Below are 18,020 nucleotides of genomic sequence, written 5' to 3'. Positions count from 1 at the left end.
ACCTAGTAAATGATTGGGACGAGAGAGGCTATGGGGGGTGGCCGGTTTTTTGGGCCGGTGGAGCTGTATTAGGAGAAACATGGTGGGCAAGAAAGTTGAGCATGCCCGTTTCAAGCTGACTCGACAATGCTGCCATCCTTGATCGCCAGGTGTGGTGCGAAATGTTTATTCTCAAGAACGCAGAGCGCAAGAACCTGTTCCCTATCCGGACTTAGCGTGAGATCTCGGTTCGGCACGCCGCCCAGATACCTACACCATCACCCTGCATCCCGCTCGTCACGCGCAGGATTGCAGATACGGATACACACTGAGCTGATGGCCAGAATTCGCTGCCCACCGGCGTACCTTACCTGGTTTCTGCCGGGTTCACCTGGAATATCCCTGTGGATACCGGGCAGCTTGTTCCAAGTCATGACCAGGACAAGAGCAAATGCGGCGCTTGCGTGAGGCACTAAGTTTCGTAACGCTAGGCGGCGCTTAACGCCGCGGCTGGGGAGGCGCCAATCCACACGTATGAGTACCTCACCTTGTACAGTCCCTAAGTGACCCTGGTTACATCCAGATTCATCGAGCGGCATGAGAGGTGGCCTGACGATGACGCAGCCGAAGCTAAAGCTGCAAGACACCGGCCGGCCCGAAGCCGTTTTCAGTGTTCAGCCGCCCAGTGATAGCTTGCCGTCGACTTGCAGAAACAATCAAGCAATAAACGAAGCCTTCAGGCTCACTGCAAGCAATCGCTGATGCTCCGTAAAGTCTATTTGTTTGGCGCTGTTCCCTTGTTAAGTTCCCGGGTTTGTTACTGATGAAGCATACATTATCGTTGATCGTTGGCTACACCCATAGGGCCCGAAACGCTCACCTAGCAGTTCGCCGACGGCGATGAAGGCCTGACCATAACGCCGAAGCGCATAGCGGGGTGTGTGATTGGCCTCCATAGTGTGGGCCACTGCAGAATCGGAGAGAGCTCAAGTACATACATACATACATAGGTACCTACCTTACCTCGCGCACTGTGTCTGCGGCTCTGGCTAACCCAGCGAGCGCTTGTGGGACAAGCAGCGCGCGGTTTGCCATTCCTCGAAAAATCCATGCGGATCATGCAGATGATGGAAGGTAGTTTGAAGCTCTCTACCCATGAAATGAAAACAACGCAAAAAGTCTCGTATTCGCCCCCTACTCTATCACAAAACAAGGTTCTGTCCATTGCATTCTGAATGGTTTGTACATTCTAATACTCCGTAGAGCAATCAGTTTCCTCCCTGTTCCTTTGTCTCTGTCCCTCCCATATTGGCCCCATTCAAGTCAATGTACCCGACGCTTGATGTAGCCGTTGCGTGACCCAGGCCGTTTTGCTGAGCAGCCTGGTGAACTTGTTGGGAATTGGCTTGCTTGTGAGTGGCATGGAGCGGCGACCATGGCAGCGGATTGTGAGAGGACAGGCGCATTAGATCCAGAAGCGCGTTATCTGCTTCTCGCAGTTAGAACCCTGGCTACAAATATAAGTAACAAGCTACAGTGGGACTGACATTGCGGCAAATTACCCGCATGGGAAGGGAATGGGGTATTTTCAGGGGTTTCCGCCCAAGAGCCGACGCCCCTGAGCATCTCGGCCCTGGGGTCGTTGACCACAAGGCTGGGAGCGGGACCCGTTGTGGGCGTGACATTCGCAGTTGGGTTTGACATCTTGGTCAGAAGGATAGGAATCAGAGCCGAAGAAAGTGTATTGCGCGGTATTGTGAGCTTAGCGGTTTTAGAAATTGTGAATCGCGTTGTTCTAGGAGGACTGCTTGGGAAGAACGATGCATCTCGACAACTCCTCTTATGCTTCTTCAACTCGACTTTTGCGGCTCTGCGTCTTGAGCCTCTCAGTGAGCTGCTCTCCCTCCTCCAGAAGCTGACCATTGGGAATGGAAACAAATCAACAGTACGGTATACCAGATTCAGCTTCAGCGGTGAAGGCGGCTCTCCAAGCCGTGCTGGTTCTTTCCAGCTTTGTTGTCACCAGTTGGTGTCAGGTCACCCAACCATGGTGAGCACGCCTGACCTCTACCGAGCACAACAGAGGATCCAAATTTGGATGCTCCGTCTGGGCTGACGTGGTCTTGCATAGTAGCCGTTGAACCTCACCGGGTACGCTCTCCAGAGGAGGACGAACGCGAGAGTTCTGGCGATTTGGGGGTATGACGATGTGTCTATAGGTCTAGATACGACGGAGCAGGTATCCAAATACCGCTGTAACGCGGGAGCCGGAGCGGAGCTCCAAGAACAAGTAAGGCACTCGAATACAAGTGCATCTTCCGAACCATCGTAGTCGCGCGGGCATGTTGCAGCCTCTTGATGAGAGTCGTACCTCTCGGAAAATGCCGAAGACGTTACTCCTCAGGTAACCATGAAAAAGCCGGAACTCCCCGACCTGTTTTCACGCTAGGTTCGTCCGATGAAGCAAACAATCAACCATTGGAGGGGCCTTCACTGTCATGATGACAGTTTGCAGAGCTGAATCGGGATGGCATGAACTCATCTTGGCCGGTCTTGTGAGTTGGCGCGAAGCCTGCATTAGCGGCCGTGCGTAAACGGTTTCTTTCAAACTGGGCTCTTCGAAGTTCAATGGTAAGGCAGTTGGAAAAGTGTCCCGGTGTACCTAGGTAGCTAGGTATTAGGTATGTCGCCGTGTATTAGCCTGGGCTTACTTATCCCAAAGATATCAATCAAGGCGCGATCGTCCGGGGTAGCACAGACCGGACGAATCGTAATAAATCCCAATCAACAAGATCAATAAGATACGTGAGGTACCTAGATTGCACGAATGCCGCTGTCAGGCTTCCTAACCGTTGGGACTCGGCTCAGGTACCTTATGGAACGGTTCGTTCAATCCAATCAGGTCAATGGCAGCTCTCGGGCCTTCCATAGATAGGTGTGTGGTTCTCTGTAAGCTCGGCACAGTATCCAAACAGCCTTGACACTATGGAAGCTCAATTACAAAGTAGAACCTGGAACTGCCGGCAGTACCACTTCAAGAGGTGGCGTGTGTTTGAGATGGTTCCTCGTCCAGACATGGCCACGGCAGCCGCAAGTCTTCCATCAACCCCTCCCCCACCAGTTCAATACCCCAAGCGCGGATGAGCCTGGCTTCGATTGATCGCGAGGTGCATGCATCACTGGCCCACGCAGGTTAGGTTACACAAGCGGTCAAGATGGCCTGCCCCCACTCCTCCCCGTTTAGGTCGACAAGGGTCGACCTGAGCACATGGGAGCCAGCTGAGGTGAGGTGGTTCCCAGGCCGCAGAGCTACCTTATCTTTCCTCTCACCGTCCACCGACGGCATTCACAATTGCGAACGACCCGAACCGGCCCGTATCCGAAGATCTTTTATTCGTCTGTCCATTTTGCGGAAAAAGAACAACTCCCATCCCGTGTCGGATCGGGCTTCAAAATTTGGATGACATTGTCGTCTCACCCAGCGGCCATCTTGCAACCCAGCCGCGGCCCAGCGTTATCTCACCCCACTGCCGCCGGCAACCAAACCTCCAAGCATGTCAACGCACACACCCGACTCGCCCATCGCCGACCACGACCACCCTCCTGGACCTCAATCCAGACCGGTACGGGACATCATTACTGCCACGACTCTTCCAAGTCCCGCTCTCCGAAAGGCGGCCATCATCTCATTCATCCCCGCCCTGCCGCTCTGCATCACTCATGGCATGCTCTCTAAGAACATAGTACCCAGCCTTGGCCTGATTCCCCTTTTCTTCTCAGCCTCCGCTTCGGTGTATCTGCTCGTTGCCGAGCGGGCGCTGGCGCGTGTCGGCAAGGGAAAGCAGCCGCGGGGCACAGACGAACCGGATGTGGAGGCCTCCCCGGATGAGGCTCAAGTCCAGGGGGAAGGCAGAGCGACAGGGGCCACGTCGATCTTGACGCATCGAATATTCGTTTTCTTCCTCGACCTCGTCGTCGCGGCATCTTTAATGGTGGTTTTAGTGTTCTCCTGGGTCGGCGTTGCGGCTAATGGGCGCGCTGATCTAGCCATGCTCGCGGCGTATAGCACCGTCCCGTTGCTGGCGAACTTGTGAGCAATACCCCTCATTCCAACTCTATTTTCCGTTGGTCTGTACGCTGACTTGCGTTCCCAGCCTGATTCATTCGTATACTGCTCTTCGAGAGTTCAGTGCCGGCCTCGCCCTGCCCGGGCTCGTCGAGTATGTCGCTTGGCGAGCAGTTCCTCCGGATTGCCCGCATTGTGGCAACCGCCTGCGCCCAGACACCCTCCCACCCGTGCCGTGGTATGAGACCGTTTCGCGGCCGCGGCTGTCTGTCCCAGCTCTTCCAGCTGTGCCCCGGCCCCCTCCGGTGCGGCCGTTGCTCACCTCTGTCCGGAGCAAGCTGCCTAGCCTGTCAAGCCTCCGGCCCAAGCGCGAGTGGAAGGTGACCACACCCAGTTGGCTGCGCATCCGCCGCGGCGAGGAGGAGCAGGCTCGCCTGTTCGTCGACAGCGAGCACGATGAGGATCATGAGCCGTACACGGATGACCCGATTGAGCCGTACCCGCCAGCTCGCTCAACGACGACGGTGGTGGCCACAGGCCCGGTCAGGGGTGAGCCGGTTGAAGAAGCAGTGGTCGCTACCAAAAAGACTAAGAGGAGTCCCTCGGACCTGTTTGGTGATGAGCCTTCATGGGCCTAAATGGGATGGGGGTTGGTACGATGGATGTGCTCTCTATTCCTTTTGTCTTCCGGGTTTCCGCTGCGTCGAGGCGTTTTTCATGTTGATGTTAGATTCCCCTTGGCGGGGTTCTTCTTGGGCATGGTGAGAGACATGGTTTTGGTGGTGCTGCAGTATTGATACCCGTCCGCCGAAGTTTCAGTTACATGGGAAGAAGAGGGTCCTAGTTCACTCTCACCTAGGTTACGGAGTATGTGGAATGACAATTCTTACCCCTATTCTGCGTTCCAACAGCCCAGCATCACTGATGTCAAGATGAACCTAGTGTTTCGATGTTGGGCAGCATGTGCCAGACGACAGCAGCTGGCGGGCATCCATGGATTTTCCAGGCTGACAAAGCCGCCTGAGCTGGACGGTTGGCTGCCCACCCGTTCATGCCAAGGTTCCCCACAAATGCCACGCGGTTTCAGCAGCCCCTGAGGATTTGGGACGAGGCGCTGCGACACAAGCCGAGTCAGCCCGAGTCCGCGCCTCAGGGCGCTAAGAATCAAAGTGAGGCCAACGGCCAGCCCATCATGGAGTCCCACGACAACCTTTGCCCTGGCTTCCTGCCAGCTCAGCGGCGCCAATTCTACCTGATTTATCCCGTGAAGATCTCCAGACCTTGTTTAAAAGGCACTGCTCGGGCTCTTTCGCTGCAATCATCCCCCAGGAACCAAATAGACGGCAACAATGCCCTACTTCGCCAACACGCCCGAGGCCCAGCTGGGCCGCACCGACTCCCTTGATCCAGACACAACATGCAGAGGAATCACGAATAGTGGCAAGCCTTGCAGACGCAGTCTCTTGTCCGACGACGGCAAGTCTCGGCCGAAACGGTCCAAGAAAAATTCCAATGCCGCGAACGACGCGACAAATCCAGACAATTATTGCTGGCAGCACAAGGACCAGGCAGCCGCCGCGGCGGCGGCGGCGGCAGCGACTCCGCCGAAGAAGACCTATATCACCAGCATTCAGGGGCGCACCAGCATTGACACGCTCGCTGAGAGGCTGGGCCTCATGCGGACCGACTCCATCAGGCCCAGCTGGCCCGGCTTCTCCCGCCCCACGAAGACCGACGAGTCGAAGCCGCGCTCCCTCACCCTCTGCTGCTGCTTCCACGTTCCGATCCCCTTCGACGACATCGAGCCCCAGCCGCGCCCGAGACCGCAGTCCTCCCAGGGCGCGTCCTCCAGGCCGAGCGGCAAGAAGACATCGGCGAAGCGCAAGGACCTGATCCCGCCAGACCTCCCCGCCGAAACGGCCGCGCAGCTGCAGCTCGAGCTGGCCAAGCCCATCTCGGAGCAAGATGAGCCCGGGTACATTTACATCTTCTGGCTGACTCCCGAGTCGGAATCGACGACGCCGCCGCGCGAGGCCGCGCGCTCGCTGTTGTCGCCGCTCGGCGGCTCGAGCAGCAGCGGGACTGCGCAGCGGTTGAGCGACGCCCTGGCGACTTTTGCGCGCGTGGCCGGCGAGGACCGGGACGGCAAGGGCGGCGACGGAAAGAAGAAAACCATCCTCCTCAAGATCGGACGCGCCACCAACGTCCAGCGCCGCCTCAACGAGTGGCAGCGCCAGTGCGGGTACAACCTGTCGCTGGTGCGGTACTACCCATACGTTCCGTCATCGGGACGGCCGGCGTCCGGGAACGGGACGGTGGTGCCGCGCAAGATGCCGCATAGTCATAAGGTCGAAAGGCTGGTGCATCTGGAACTGACGGGCCGCGGGTTGAGGGTGATGGAGAGGGAGAAGTGCGAGGCTTGTGGGAGGGAGCATAAGGAATGGTTCCAGGTGGAGGCGACGAGGGAGGCGGTCAGAGAGGTGGATAGGGTGATTAAGAGGTGGTCGGATTGGGATGAGGCGTTGGGTGCTTGAAGATATCGAAGTTTGGTTTTGAAGTTCAGAACAATCTTGCATCCATTCGATAGGAGTTGCGGTGGTTTTTAGGGACTCATAGTCGTCAATTTCATATCTATATTATAGGCGTTGGGGTGGGATTAGGGATTTATTTGAGATAGGGTCATCTGATTATAAATGGGCATTTGCCATCAGTTTCTTTCTTTGTTTGCTCCTGTGCAGAAGCCCGACATTCGGAACAATGCCCAACAAGAAATCCGTTTTATCTGACAAGTATTAGCAGCCAAAATGTATGTAGATACATGCTGTCAACACCAGCATTTGGATCTTGGCCCAGTGGCCCTGGCTTTTGTCCCGGAACAAAGGTTGGTTTCTTTGTCCTCCCCGGATTTCCCCACTGTAAGCCCCTGGAAACGACGATTTTCAGGGGTCGCGGTTGCAACCAGACCGCTGACAAACGCGCTCCAGGGACGCAATGTGACGACATCGTTCGGCCCCCAACGACGCGACCTCGCGGCAAGTTGAGCCATATCATCACTTCAACCATCGAGCTTGACGAATTATTCTTTCCCTTGCGTTTTCCGATCCCCAACCAGCCAGACCTGTCACAGCCCTTCATACATACCAAACCAGCAAACCAACCAAAATGGTCAACCTCAGCAGTCTCTGGTCCTACCTCGCCCTGTCCCCAGCGGCCAGCAACCTCACCTCTACGGGGCTCACAACCTTCACCTTGCCCCCTCTCCCTTTCGCCTACGATGCCCTCGAACCGCACATCTCGGCCCAGATCATGGAACTCCACCACTCCAAACACCATGCCGCCTACATCGCCAACCTCAACCGCGCCCTAGACCAACACGTCGCGGCCGTCGCGCGCGGCGACGTCGCCCAGCAAATTGAGCTGCAGCGCGATATCCGGTTCAACGGCGGCGGACACATCAACCACGCGCTGTTTTGGGAAAACTTGGCGCCGCCCGAGAGCCAGGAGACGAAGGCAGGAGAGGCGGCACCGGCATTGGTGAAGGCGATCGAGGAGCAATGGGGGAGTTTGCAGGGGTTCAAGGAAGAGTTTGGACGGGCGGTGTTGGGGATTCAGGGCAGTGGATGGGGATGGTTGGTCAAAGAGGAAGGTAAGGGACAGGAGGGAAGACTGAGGATTGTTACGACAAAGGACCAAGATCCGGTTGTCGGACCGGAGGTGCCGATTTTGGGGGTGGACATGTGGGAGCATGCTTATTATCTCCAGGTTGGTAACCTCTGTGTGTGTTCATGTCAAGAGCTCATTGCTGACGGTATGACGACAGTATTTGAACGGAAAGGCCGCTTATGTGGAGAACATTTGGCATGTCATGAACTGGAGAACGGCTGAGGCGAGGTTCTTGGGAAAGACACCCGACGAGAAGAGCGAAAAGGCCGAGTTGTGAAGAGCAGACAGCTGTTGGAGTAACCTGCTCCTTCAATCCTGTCGAATCCATGATTTTCCTGCTCTCCATCAGGACTTTGATGCCCAGCGCCCGTCGATTCAGCCCCTGCAGCTTGTGTGCCTGACACATCCCCGAGAGTCAATCCTCGGCACGGCCGCAGCCCGCTGTACCAACCGTCGTTCGTCGTCCAGGGATCCTCGGCAGCATGAGTACCTCAATGACTACGTGATCTAAGTGACAATTTCTGCACGCCACGCGCCATCTGTCTAACATCCACGAGGCTGGCGGTCCGCCGGCCGAACATTATATCAATCCGACCGTTGCGGCACCCCGGGCGCCACAGTCCACCGGAGATCTGTGTTTGTGACCCCTGCGATGGAGAAACCATGTGTGTGGATGTGTCCACGGCAGCATGCATCCCTCAGCCGCTGCGAGGAAGAGACAGTCCTTGAAACGGGAGATAATCAAGCTGCTGATTGGGAGCTTCGTGGTCTCGGTTCAGCATCTTCAGCATATCTAATTCTGTAATAAGGCAGCTCTTCGCGAGGCAAGAACCTGGCTGAGGCTTATTCGGAGCTCAACTGTATAGCTGAACATCGATGCAGGTACCATGCACCCATGCACGCCAGATCTCACCGAAACGTCGCACCCTTGTTCCTCCATTCCCAAGTTATGTCTCCTGCATCCGACGATGCTGTGCCACGGGTTACTGCAGCAAAGGCGTTGCTTATGACACGGTCTACCTCGGGGTACTTTCTTGGTCAACAGAAAAAACAACATAACGTGAGATCGATCATGAAATTCGCATCCATCAGCGACTGGGGCTGAGCTGTGTGTCTAGCACCCGGCTGAGGAGCGTAGTAACATCTGTCCACGCAACCCTCCAGACAGACAACAAACTTGTTGGGTCCGTGAATCAAAAGTCCAGGGCAAACCCAATGGCATTGGACGCCGCTCCAATCCCAGCTCCCTGTCCAACCAACCCATCATGAGTCAACGCGGCCTTCTACAGCGGATAGGTCGACATAGGATTCCTCCGGGTCAAAGGCTCGATGCAAAGTACCGTCATCAAACCTAGGATCAGGGTCCATGGCGTTGCAAAGCACCCGAGATCTGTTTGTTTGCCGTTCCCTTCGGGCAAATCCCAGATCTGTCACTCTATCGTCCCCAGCTGGCCAACATCGTATTGACGGGAGGTACCAGATAATCATGGATCAAGAGATTTGGGGAAAACATCTGCCGCCTGCAAACAGCTAGCTCCGCGGTGGATCTTAGACTTCAAGGGTTGCCGTTGCAAACGCGGCTTCTCTTGCGGTGTGTATGACCGGGGACTATAAGAGAATCACGTATCATGCCATCCTGATGTTCTGGCTCCTTCACCAAAACTCTCGTGGACTTCTCCAAGGCGATTCCTCTCGTTTCTCGACCTGCAAGAGCCTTGCCCGTCACCATGATAGGTTTACGCTCGTTGGCTCTGCTGAGCATCAGGTGAGACTCTCGTCTTCAAACTCTCGGCCCTCTTGGTGAACGTGAGAGCTGTTGAACTGACCCAACTGACCATCTTAGTCCCTCGCTTGCCTTTGGCTTTGGCATCAGGAACCACCACACTAGTCTTCCTGTCTATGGTGGCAATCAGCCCATCAGACCCTGCGTCGCAACCACAGTCACGGCGACGGAGGTCCTGACCGTGACTGTCCATCGGCCTGTCTGGAATGCCACCAATACCGTCACAGTCCATGCTCCTTGCTCTGCTTTGATCAACTCAACCGCCCTGGTTGACCCCATCAGAACTGCCACCACCCAGGCTCCATGGCTCAACACAACCTCCACGGCTTCGCCTTGTCCCTGTGCTTCATTGACTGGCACTGCAGGAGTTGTGTCGTCTGTCCTCGGCAACGCCACATCTTCTTCTCGCCAGTCGTGGACAGGAACCGCGCCTAGCTTGGTCACCGGCACAGGGGCCGTTGGTCCTATCGGGCCAGGGGCATCCTCCGTCTTTTGGCCGAACATGACGTGGCCAGCCTCGACTGCGACTGAGGAGGATGTGACGACTTTTGTGACTCTTACCCTGACGTCCTTGACAACTCTTACTGTCAAGCCCAGCAGTCCAGGTGCAGGCTTCGGCAAAGGGAGCAGCGGTCTGCCAGGGGTCAACTTGACGTCGACGACATCGTACCAGCCGAGCTTGACCTATATGACCAGTCCAGGTAGGATCTTTGCCCCCGAATGACATGATTTAACGACTGTGAAGAGACGCGGGACTAACGGAAACGCAGGCTCCATCTTGAAAACGCACCTGCATCCCACTCTCCACAACATCACAAGAACCAGAAGTCAGTGGACCATGCCGTCTGGCTGGACATACAGCATCATCTCCTCTTCGACAGTCTCGCTCATCTCCAGCACGGAAGCCAGCAATCCGGTCTTCACTTCAGACCAGGCAGACACAACCGTCACCGTGACCATCTCATCTACTGCCACGCCATCCACGACCATCTCTTCCGTGGCACAGTCTTTTCCCACGAACAGCGGGGAAGAGGAGATTCCGTATGGAAGCTATACGTACGGACCCCCTATTCCTCCGCCCTCTGTCAGTCTTGGGAGCACCACTACCTCAGGCACCAGCTCCGCCATCAGCCAGACCACCAGACTTGACTCTAGAATCACCACAACTTCCGCGGCCACCGACGCTGAAACGATTATCACGACGGCGACGGTTGATCCTATCGATGACACGGCTAGTACTAATGGTACTGATCCTGTCGACACCAGCAGCGCCAATACCATTGAGCCCAACGAGCACCATCCATTACCGCCAAGTCCAGCCACAACGAGCACTGAGCCAAGCATCCTGTTGACGACGTGGTTTGAGTCCGAAGTGGATTCGGCCTCAGACTCAAGTGCCCAGACAGACGACAGCAGCAGCAGCGCGGCTACTACGACGACTTGGATCAGTGATGGGTATGGATATTACTGAGATCATCCTGGGCGTGCTAACTTCAAGCAGCAGGAGGGAGAGGAAGTGGGGAATGGGCTGGTCTGGTATGCTAGCAGCGAAAACGAGAGGGCGGTATTATTTGAAACGATCGGGGTTTGTTCAATTCTCGTCTATCCTTCATCAAGTTTAAACAACGACCATTTTGTATGTACTGGACAATGGTGGATATGGAGAGGAGAACTCTTCTCAGATAGGAGTCATTGGAAGGGAATTAATCCAGGTTTCAATCATCTCTTGATCACAGTGTCTCACAAGACAGCCATTTCAACGAGAATAGCGTGGAGAGTTCGATCAGCACTCATGCCCTATTGAGCGAATGGAGAGACATTTCACGCCACGCTAAAGAAGAGGGTTATCATAAGACTATGTACCACGTGAAATCATGAATCATAACAGATATGTACATGAAGAGACCAATGAATCAAAAAAAGAACCCAACCCATACCCCGGCATGACTTTCAGCACGTCGTGCCCCTAGTCCTGTAGCACTCCAAAATGCCGTTGCTGTTATCGACGATAGTATCTGCGAAACCCGCGTCAGCACCGCCCCCACGAAACAAGATCGCAATGGTAACCTACTGAGATCGAACACCGCCGTCGGCCAGTTCGCCTGCGCAACCCCTCCCCCGGGATTGCACTGGCAGTAGATGAGATGCGGCACCGGGTCCCCGATGGTGAGCGCGCCGTCGGGCTTGGTGTTTGTGCACTTGATGCACTGGTCAAGGTGAGGCCCGGCACCCGTCGGATCCGCCTCCAGCTTGCCCCCAACGTTCTTGAGGCAGTTGTTCAAATCCAGCTTGGAGCAGGTGGGCTGGCCAAAGATGTTGCGGCAGTTGGCTTGCAGGATGCGGCCGTCGACCTTGATCGAGTCGCAAGAGCTGGCAAAGTTGGCTGCGAGGCCGCCGGTGGCGCCGAGGGCGAGGAGCAAGAGGGATTTCATGGTTGGGACTGGATCCGTTCTTCAGGAGGGAGGGTAGTAGGTTGCTTAGGGTCAATGCTGGCTGGTACAGGTGTTCCAGGTCGGAAAGCTCGAGGTTTAGCTGTTATATCGCGGCGGAACGAAGTTAAGTCGTACGTAGCTTATGACCTCCAAGTATTCCTGATCTTCGACTCTCGGCCACTGCTTCCTGTGCCTGAGATATGCAAAATATAAATTGCTGCAACGCTGCGTCCGACACGAAGGGGTTTGACTTTATATCAGCGTCGGTGCATTTGATGCATTCAAGAACTGCTGTGACAGTTGAGGTCACCAGGATCCGGTCCTCTGGACAGGAACTAAACAACCGGGGAAAGGCAATACCGCGGGGTGCGGAGAATTTGTTAAATATAATATTATCAGGAGCAAAGCTAATAATAGACTAACACTTCCGAATGTACGGACTTGGAAGTTTAATCGAGTATGTCCGGGTAAATCAAGACGGCGGAACATTGTGTCGGTTGTAACAACGCTAATGACAGGGCAATATATTACTAGATGATCGGAACTGCCCTGGACTGTGATGAGCCGACCTAGAGAATCGGGTTTGGTGATGTAATCCCAGACGGAAGAAAGTGCCGTCTATATCCTAGATAGGAGGTGAGGAAGTGATCGTGGCGGAATGCATAGGTGCTTCACCTTGATCCGGGGTGCTCCTCGGTTTGCACATTGACGGAGAGGCGATCACGACCACCGCCCACATGGCAATTAAGTGCTAAACTCCAATGCAACCATGTTACCGGCTTGAGATAGCAACATGGATATCTAGAGTCGGGACGTGGACCGTTGATCCAAGTATGAAACCAGTGCAAATACGTACGACGAACAATAATACGGCCAAGACTCAAACTCAACACTCTCATGTCGTCTTTTTTTTCTTTTTTTCCTTTTTTTTCTTCCTTCCTTCCTTCCTTTCTTTTTTTTCTCTATTGATATCTTGTTTTCTGTTTTCTTTTCATCTTGATTCTATCTAGAGTGGAATGAGCCTGCGAACTGAGCGACAGACAGGTTCGTGGCGAGGCAACTCCTGACCACTGAGTCCCGAAGAAGCATCAGAGGGAGAAGAGTAAGACCCAAACCTGTCAGTTCAAACTCAACAACGGGACCCTCTCTGTCTGGCAAGCCATTTTATGGGTCATATCCATGTCCGAAGCATGCAATGACTCCGTGGCTCTTGACTGAAGAATCTTTTTCCTGAAAGACGAAGCAAGCTGCTCTTTCCTTCTCTTTCCATGAAAATAAAGTTTGTGATTGGGCGGGCTGAACCTTATTTGAACGTCGGGCTTCCCTTCGCATTTGCTCTGCGCTCCAGGAGTCGAGGGAATATGCTCAATGTCTATCATCCTTGATTCAATTATCTCGACTAGCATGTCGGGGAGGGTTTCCACTCTCTCGAATGGTCAACAGGATCTATCGAGCACCGAAGAGGGTTGCCTTTGTTAACTTCCATGGCCATTAGCCATCCACATTGCCCATCTCGCCAAAACAACGCTTTGCCCACACGCCTCTATGAGATAACCGATGCAAGAATGATATTGTCCTTCCAGGAACTCCCGAAATGCAGTTGCCACACGCCATTTGCGACTCAACAATCCATTCCGTGACCTTAGCCGGCTCGAACTACTCCTCCGGCCCAGGCCTTCCATCCAGCCACTTACTCATGTAAGGCCCATCTAACCAGTAGCCCAGTTTGCGATAGAAGTGTCTAGTACCGATGCCAGAAATGACCGAGATCTTAATTGAGCCATGTTCTTCTCTCGCAATTTTCTCCGCCTCCTCCATCAACAGCGTTCCGAACCCTTGGTGCTGGAACTTCTTCGGATCCCTCGCATGAACCGGCACAGCCGTGCCATAGACATGCAGTTCTCGAATCATACTCGTCGGTTGGGCAGTAAGCTCCGGACGGAAGGTGTATTTGGCGGTGCACTTGCGTAGCCGAAGCAGTCCGACGAGGATGTCCTGCTCCGGGTCCTCGTACGCCAGGAACGTTTCCCAGCCGCCGTTGGCCGTATAGTCGCGGCGCACAAGCTCGATTTGATTGGGCCGGACCTTATGTTTCACCTCATTAATCCCCACCTCTCGCGTCCGGACGTCGCGGCATGTCGTGCCGAAGTCTTTCATCCTCGCAAGAGCCAGCTCGCGCAGGTTTCCATTCTCGACGCCAGAGGTGACCAGCGGCATAGGAATATCGCGCTGGACGCGGTAAATGCGGGTCCATGGAGGTACAAGAGCCAAGATCCGAGCCACGAGATCGATCAAGGCGTTGGGGCTGTAGTTGCGGTAGCGGCCGGTGCGCCAGAGCTCGTACAGCCCTGTGCCGCGAATGACTAGGGTCGGGTAGATCTTCAGACCGTCCGTACGGAAGGCTGGGTTCTCAAAGTACTCGCGAAACTGGTCCAAGTCGCGCTCCATGCCGACGTTAGGAAGATCAGGCATCATGTGGCTGACGACCTTGAAGCCGGCGTCTTTGGCGTAGCAGAAGGTCTCGGCAACTGCAGCAACGGTATGACCGCGGTTCGTATCGCGCGCGACATCTTCATAGAGGGACTGGACGCCAATCTCGAGACGTGTGCAGCCGTACCGAAGCATGCTTGAGAGATGTGGCGGCAGGCAGTAGTCGGGTCGTGTTTCGATAGTGATGCCGACACACTTGATGTTGCTTTGCTCGCCCGCGCGTACGGCCTCGTCCACGTTGAGTGAGGAATAGCCGCTGAGGGCGTTGTGGAGCTGTGCGATAAACTCCTCTCGATACGACTCGGGCAGCGACATGAAGGTGCCGCCCATGATGATGTACTCGACCTTGTCCACCGAATGGCCGAGAGCCTTGAGCTGGTCGACGCGACCACGTGCTTGCTCGAAGGGATCGTAGCGCGCGCGAATGGCGCGCATCGACGTCGGCTCATATCCTGTGTATGACTGCGTGCTGTACTCAAAGTCGGAATCCGGCCCGCCGGGGCAGTAGACGCAGATGTTGCCTGTGTATGCAATGTGTGGACACCGATGCGGCTTGCACATAACGGCGACGACCGCGACTCCGGACGCAGTACCTGATCTTTGGCGTCAGAGCGCGTGCGCAAAAGGGGAGAGAGTGATACTCACGGATTGGCTTGGCGATTAACCTCGGGAGGATATACTTCTTGTAGTGTTCCGGAACGGCGGCGATAATTGCGGTCAACGGCGGGACATTGTTGATCCTGTGTTTCTTTGCAAACTTGGCACGAAGGGTGTTGAGGTTGATGTCTTTCTTTGGCTTGCTTGGATCTTTTGAAGCCTCGTAGTCTTCAATCAAGGCGTTCGCGACGTCGGCGCAACACCGGAGGAAGCGCTCGTTCTCGGGCGGGAGGTTCGCATCTTTTTTGCGCGCCGTCGTGGTAACGGTAGTTGTCGCCATGATGGAGGTATGTGGTCAATCCAAAGGGGTTCTTCTGTTCTGAAGTGGTGAGTTTGGAGGCGCGTTTGTTGATCAATGACGATGTTGCCGTGGCGATTCTCCCTCCAAGATGGTGTTTGAAGGCCAAATTCTTGGTGGGGTTGATCGCGGGGAGTTGGCTCGACGTTGACGTTAGCCGCTTTGCGCGCGGCTGCTAGACGCGATAGACGCGATACCCCGTGGATTGCCGCAGGTGGGGCTGATCCTGCCTTCGGAAAAACAACACCGCCGCCAATGGCCGAGATCCTTGACTTTGGCCAATCAAGGGACGCAAGACCTCGGCAGGCCAAGACCAAGGGCAGCGACAATTTTGGGACAATCGCTGTTTGGAGATTGGGGGGAAACGCTATGACGAAGAGGTGAAGGGCTGCTGCACCTGCCACTGCACTTCCCAATCTCGCACCTGAATCCTCGACTTTGGGTTTGACCGACCACCACCTCGGCTCGCCCTCCTGCATAGGTTTCTCTCCCTAATTCCTTGTTGCTTCTGCGTCTGCCTTTGTGTTTTCGTTTCCTCAGTCACATCACCATCATGCGGGCCTTCACGAGGCATTCCCGGCCTGCGGGCGCTCTTCTGCGGCAACTTGCCCAGCGCAGCTACAGCTCGGCGTCGGCCTCTCCCTACGCCGCCACTATCAACAACCTGCGCATCAACAGCGACACCAAGGTTATCTTCCAGGGCTTCACCGGCAAGCAGGGAACGTGAGTTTCCGCCCTTCCTGTCCCATTTTCACCGCCATATAACCCTTATCTTCCTCTCCCGAGGCTCTGTTTGCGTCCTCAGGGGCGCAGGGGTCGAAGAGTCACCGAGCCATGCTAACACTACTGTCGCCGACAGATTCCATGCTCAACAAGCGATCGACTATGGTAAACACTCCTCTGCGACGGCAAACCGCCTCGAATAAACCAGATGCGCTGGGCGAACTCGGGATCTGATGCGCGCGATTTGCAGGCACCAAAGTTGTCGGCGGCACAAACCCCAAGAAGGCCGGCCAGACGCACCTCGGCCTTCCTGTCTTTGCCAATGTGGCCGAGGCCGTGAAGGAGACGGGTGCCACTGCGACTGCCATCTTCGTGCCGTAAGTCTCCCGCTTCTGCTCGGATGTCTCCATCATCAACGTCCAGCTGACGAGCTATCTCCGCACAGACCCCCGCTCGCCGCTGCTGGTATCGAAGAGGCCGTCGCTGCCGAGATCCCTCTCGTCGTCTGCATCACTGAGGGTATTCCTCAGCATGGTCAGTCACGCCGAACCTAGCACCGCCCGACGACAATAATCTAACACGTTCGACAGACATGGTCCGCATCACCTCCATCCTCAAGTCCCAATCCAAGACCCGCCTCGTCGGCCCCAACTGCCCCGGTATCATTGCCCCCGGGCAGTGCAAGATCGGCATTATGCCCGGCTTCATTCACAAGCGGGGCCGGATTGGCATCGTCAGCCGTTCTGGCACGCTGACCTACGAGGCCGTTAACCAAACCACCCACGCTGGCCTCGGCCAGTCCCTTGTGGTTGGTATCGGCGGCGACCCGTTCAGCGGCACCAACTTCATCGACTGCCTCAAGGTGTTCCTCGAGGACGAGGAGACTGACGGCATCATCATGATCGGCGAGATTGGCGGTTCGGCCGAGGAGGACGCTGCTGAGTTTCTCAAGGAGCACAACACCAAGAACGGCGGCAAGCCCGTCGTCAGCTTCATCGCGGGTATCTCGGCCCCGCCGGGCCGTCGCATGGGTCACGCCGGCGCTATCGTGTCTGGCGGCAAGGGCGGTGCGGACAGCAAGATCCGCGCTCTCGAGGCCGCCGGCGTGATCGTCGAGCGCTCCCCCGCTGGCCTGGGTAAGGCCATGCGCGACGAGTTTGTACGCAGGGATCTGCTCTGATTTCGCTTTGCTTTCGGTTTGGGTTTAGAGATCCTGAAGCATTCGGCGCTTTTGCTAGCAGGCGTGCCTTGTATGTACATGTTTTATTTCGAGATTTCGTCCTTTGCTGTCCTTCGGCAGGATGCAAATGCGATGGAAGTAACGGGGAGAGTCCGTCCATGACACCGTTGGGAGATGCGAGAGCATGGTGGTAACTCAAATCTATAGACTGGGAGGGCGAGATGGAAAGGGGGCTGGGGGTATGGCATAATAAACCGTGCATTTGAGTCCATTAGGCTTCGACTTACACCTGCGGGTGTGCATATTGCTGGTGGTCATTCCTCCGAAAGTAAAAGGCACTCCAATGTGATGACATCTGACACAGAGACAAGGACCACAATAGAGCCACCATACGCAGGTTGGCACCAAGAAGTTACTTGGGGTCTGATGTCATTGTATTTCTCACGGTCTGCCACCGGCTGATGTCATTCCAGGAACAAGAACGAAAAAACACCAACAAGACGAAAAGCAAAAATTCCCTAGAAAGTGATCCCCTGTCCCGTCGCCCCTAAACTCCTTTCCCAATGCTCTCTAAACACACATGACGATGGACGGATAGGTAGTAGTCGTGATGGTGGTGGTGATTCGGAATGTGATGGTTGTGGTGCTGAAATCATCGCGTCGTTTCGTCATGGGCAGCTGACCACTAGTCAACTCCCAAGTTACCCTCCCCGCCCGTCTTTGGCTGCATGTTTGCATTTGATGACTTA

General features: G+C 55.3%; 8 protein-coding genes across 8 annotated transcripts; 5 read left to right on the top strand and 3 right to left on the bottom strand.

The window, feature by feature from the left end:
• Nucleotides 1–3,533: 3,533 nt before the first annotated feature.
• On the top strand, nucleotides 3,534–4,683 carry VTJ04DRAFT_7707 (uncharacterized protein; the record flags this gene model as incomplete). Its single annotated transcript, XM_069366064.1, has 2 exons — nucleotides 3,534–4,069; nucleotides 4,134–4,683. 2 exons carry the CDS (start codon nucleotides 3,534–3,536, stop codon nucleotides 4,681–4,683), a joined length of 1,086 nt encoding a protein of 361 aa, XP_069217036.1.
• A 711-nt stretch (nucleotides 4,684–5,394) lies between these two features.
• On the top strand, nucleotides 5,395–6,579 carry VTJ04DRAFT_7706 (uncharacterized protein; the record flags this gene model as incomplete). Its single annotated transcript, XM_069366063.1, has 1 exon — nucleotides 5,395–6,579. The coding sequence occupies one exon, from the start codon at nucleotides 5,395–5,397 to the stop codon at nucleotides 6,577–6,579; it is 1,185 nt and encodes a 394-aa protein (XP_069217035.1).
• A 628-nt stretch (nucleotides 6,580–7,207) lies between these two features.
• Nucleotides 7,208–7,985, top strand: VTJ04DRAFT_7705 (uncharacterized protein; the record flags this gene model as incomplete). Its single annotated transcript, XM_069366062.1, has 2 exons — nucleotides 7,208–7,807; nucleotides 7,866–7,985. The coding sequence occupies 2 exons, from the start codon at nucleotides 7,208–7,210 to the stop codon at nucleotides 7,983–7,985; spliced, it is 720 nt and encodes a 239-aa protein (XP_069217034.1).
• Nucleotides 7,986–9,435: 1,450 nt separating this feature from the next.
• On the top strand, nucleotides 9,436–10,962 carry VTJ04DRAFT_7704 (uncharacterized protein; the record flags this gene model as incomplete). The annotated part of the gene is made up of 3 exons (XM_069366061.1): nucleotides 9,436–9,473; nucleotides 9,552–10,192; nucleotides 10,262–10,962. The coding sequence occupies 3 exons, from the start codon at nucleotides 9,436–9,438 to the stop codon at nucleotides 10,960–10,962; spliced, it is 1,380 nt and encodes a 459-aa protein (XP_069217033.1).
• Nucleotides 10,963–11,441: 479 nt separating this feature from the next.
• VTJ04DRAFT_7703 (uncharacterized protein) lies at nucleotides 11,442–11,923 on the bottom strand (the record flags this gene model as incomplete). Its single annotated transcript, XM_069366060.1, has 2 exons — nucleotides 11,442–11,506; nucleotides 11,563–11,923. The coding sequence occupies 2 exons, from the start codon at nucleotides 11,921–11,923 to the stop codon at nucleotides 11,442–11,444; spliced, it is 426 nt and encodes a 141-aa protein (XP_069217032.1).
• Nucleotides 11,924–13,579: 1,656 nt separating this feature from the next.
• VTJ04DRAFT_7702 (uncharacterized protein) lies at nucleotides 13,580–15,350 on the bottom strand (the record flags this gene model as incomplete). Its single annotated transcript, XM_069366059.1, has 2 exons — nucleotides 13,580–15,006; nucleotides 15,059–15,350. 2 exons carry the CDS (start codon nucleotides 15,348–15,350, stop codon nucleotides 13,580–13,582), a joined length of 1,719 nt encoding a protein of 572 aa, XP_069217031.1.
• Nucleotides 15,351–15,921: 571 nt separating this feature from the next.
• VTJ04DRAFT_7701 (uncharacterized protein) lies at nucleotides 15,922–17,271 on the top strand (the record flags this gene model as incomplete). Its single annotated transcript, XM_069366058.1, has 5 exons — nucleotides 15,922–16,091; nucleotides 16,228–16,256; nucleotides 16,342–16,468; nucleotides 16,537–16,625; nucleotides 16,682–17,271. 5 exons carry the CDS (start codon nucleotides 15,922–15,924, stop codon nucleotides 17,269–17,271), a joined length of 1,005 nt encoding a protein of 334 aa, XP_069217030.1.
• Nucleotides 17,272–17,325: 54 nt separating this feature from the next.
• VTJ04DRAFT_7700 (uncharacterized protein) lies at nucleotides 17,326–18,009 on the bottom strand (the record flags this gene model as incomplete). Its single annotated transcript, XM_069366057.1, has 3 exons — nucleotides 17,326–17,465; nucleotides 17,559–17,626; nucleotides 17,852–18,009. 3 exons carry the CDS (start codon nucleotides 18,007–18,009, stop codon nucleotides 17,326–17,328), a joined length of 366 nt encoding a protein of 121 aa, XP_069217029.1.
• Between the last annotated feature and the right edge of the window lie 11 nt (nucleotides 18,010–18,020).

The sequence above is a fragment of the Mycothermus thermophilus genome (assembly GCF_041956435.1).
Source record: "Mycothermus thermophilus strain CBS 625.91 unplaced genomic scaffold VTJ04scaffold_5, whole genome shotgun sequence".
NCBI lineage: Eukaryota > Fungi > Ascomycota > Sordariomycetes > Sordariales > Chaetomiaceae > Mycothermus > Mycothermus thermophilus.
The sequence above is the reverse complement of the archived record's forward strand: the minus strand, read 5'-3'. Positions and strand labels throughout refer to the sequence as shown.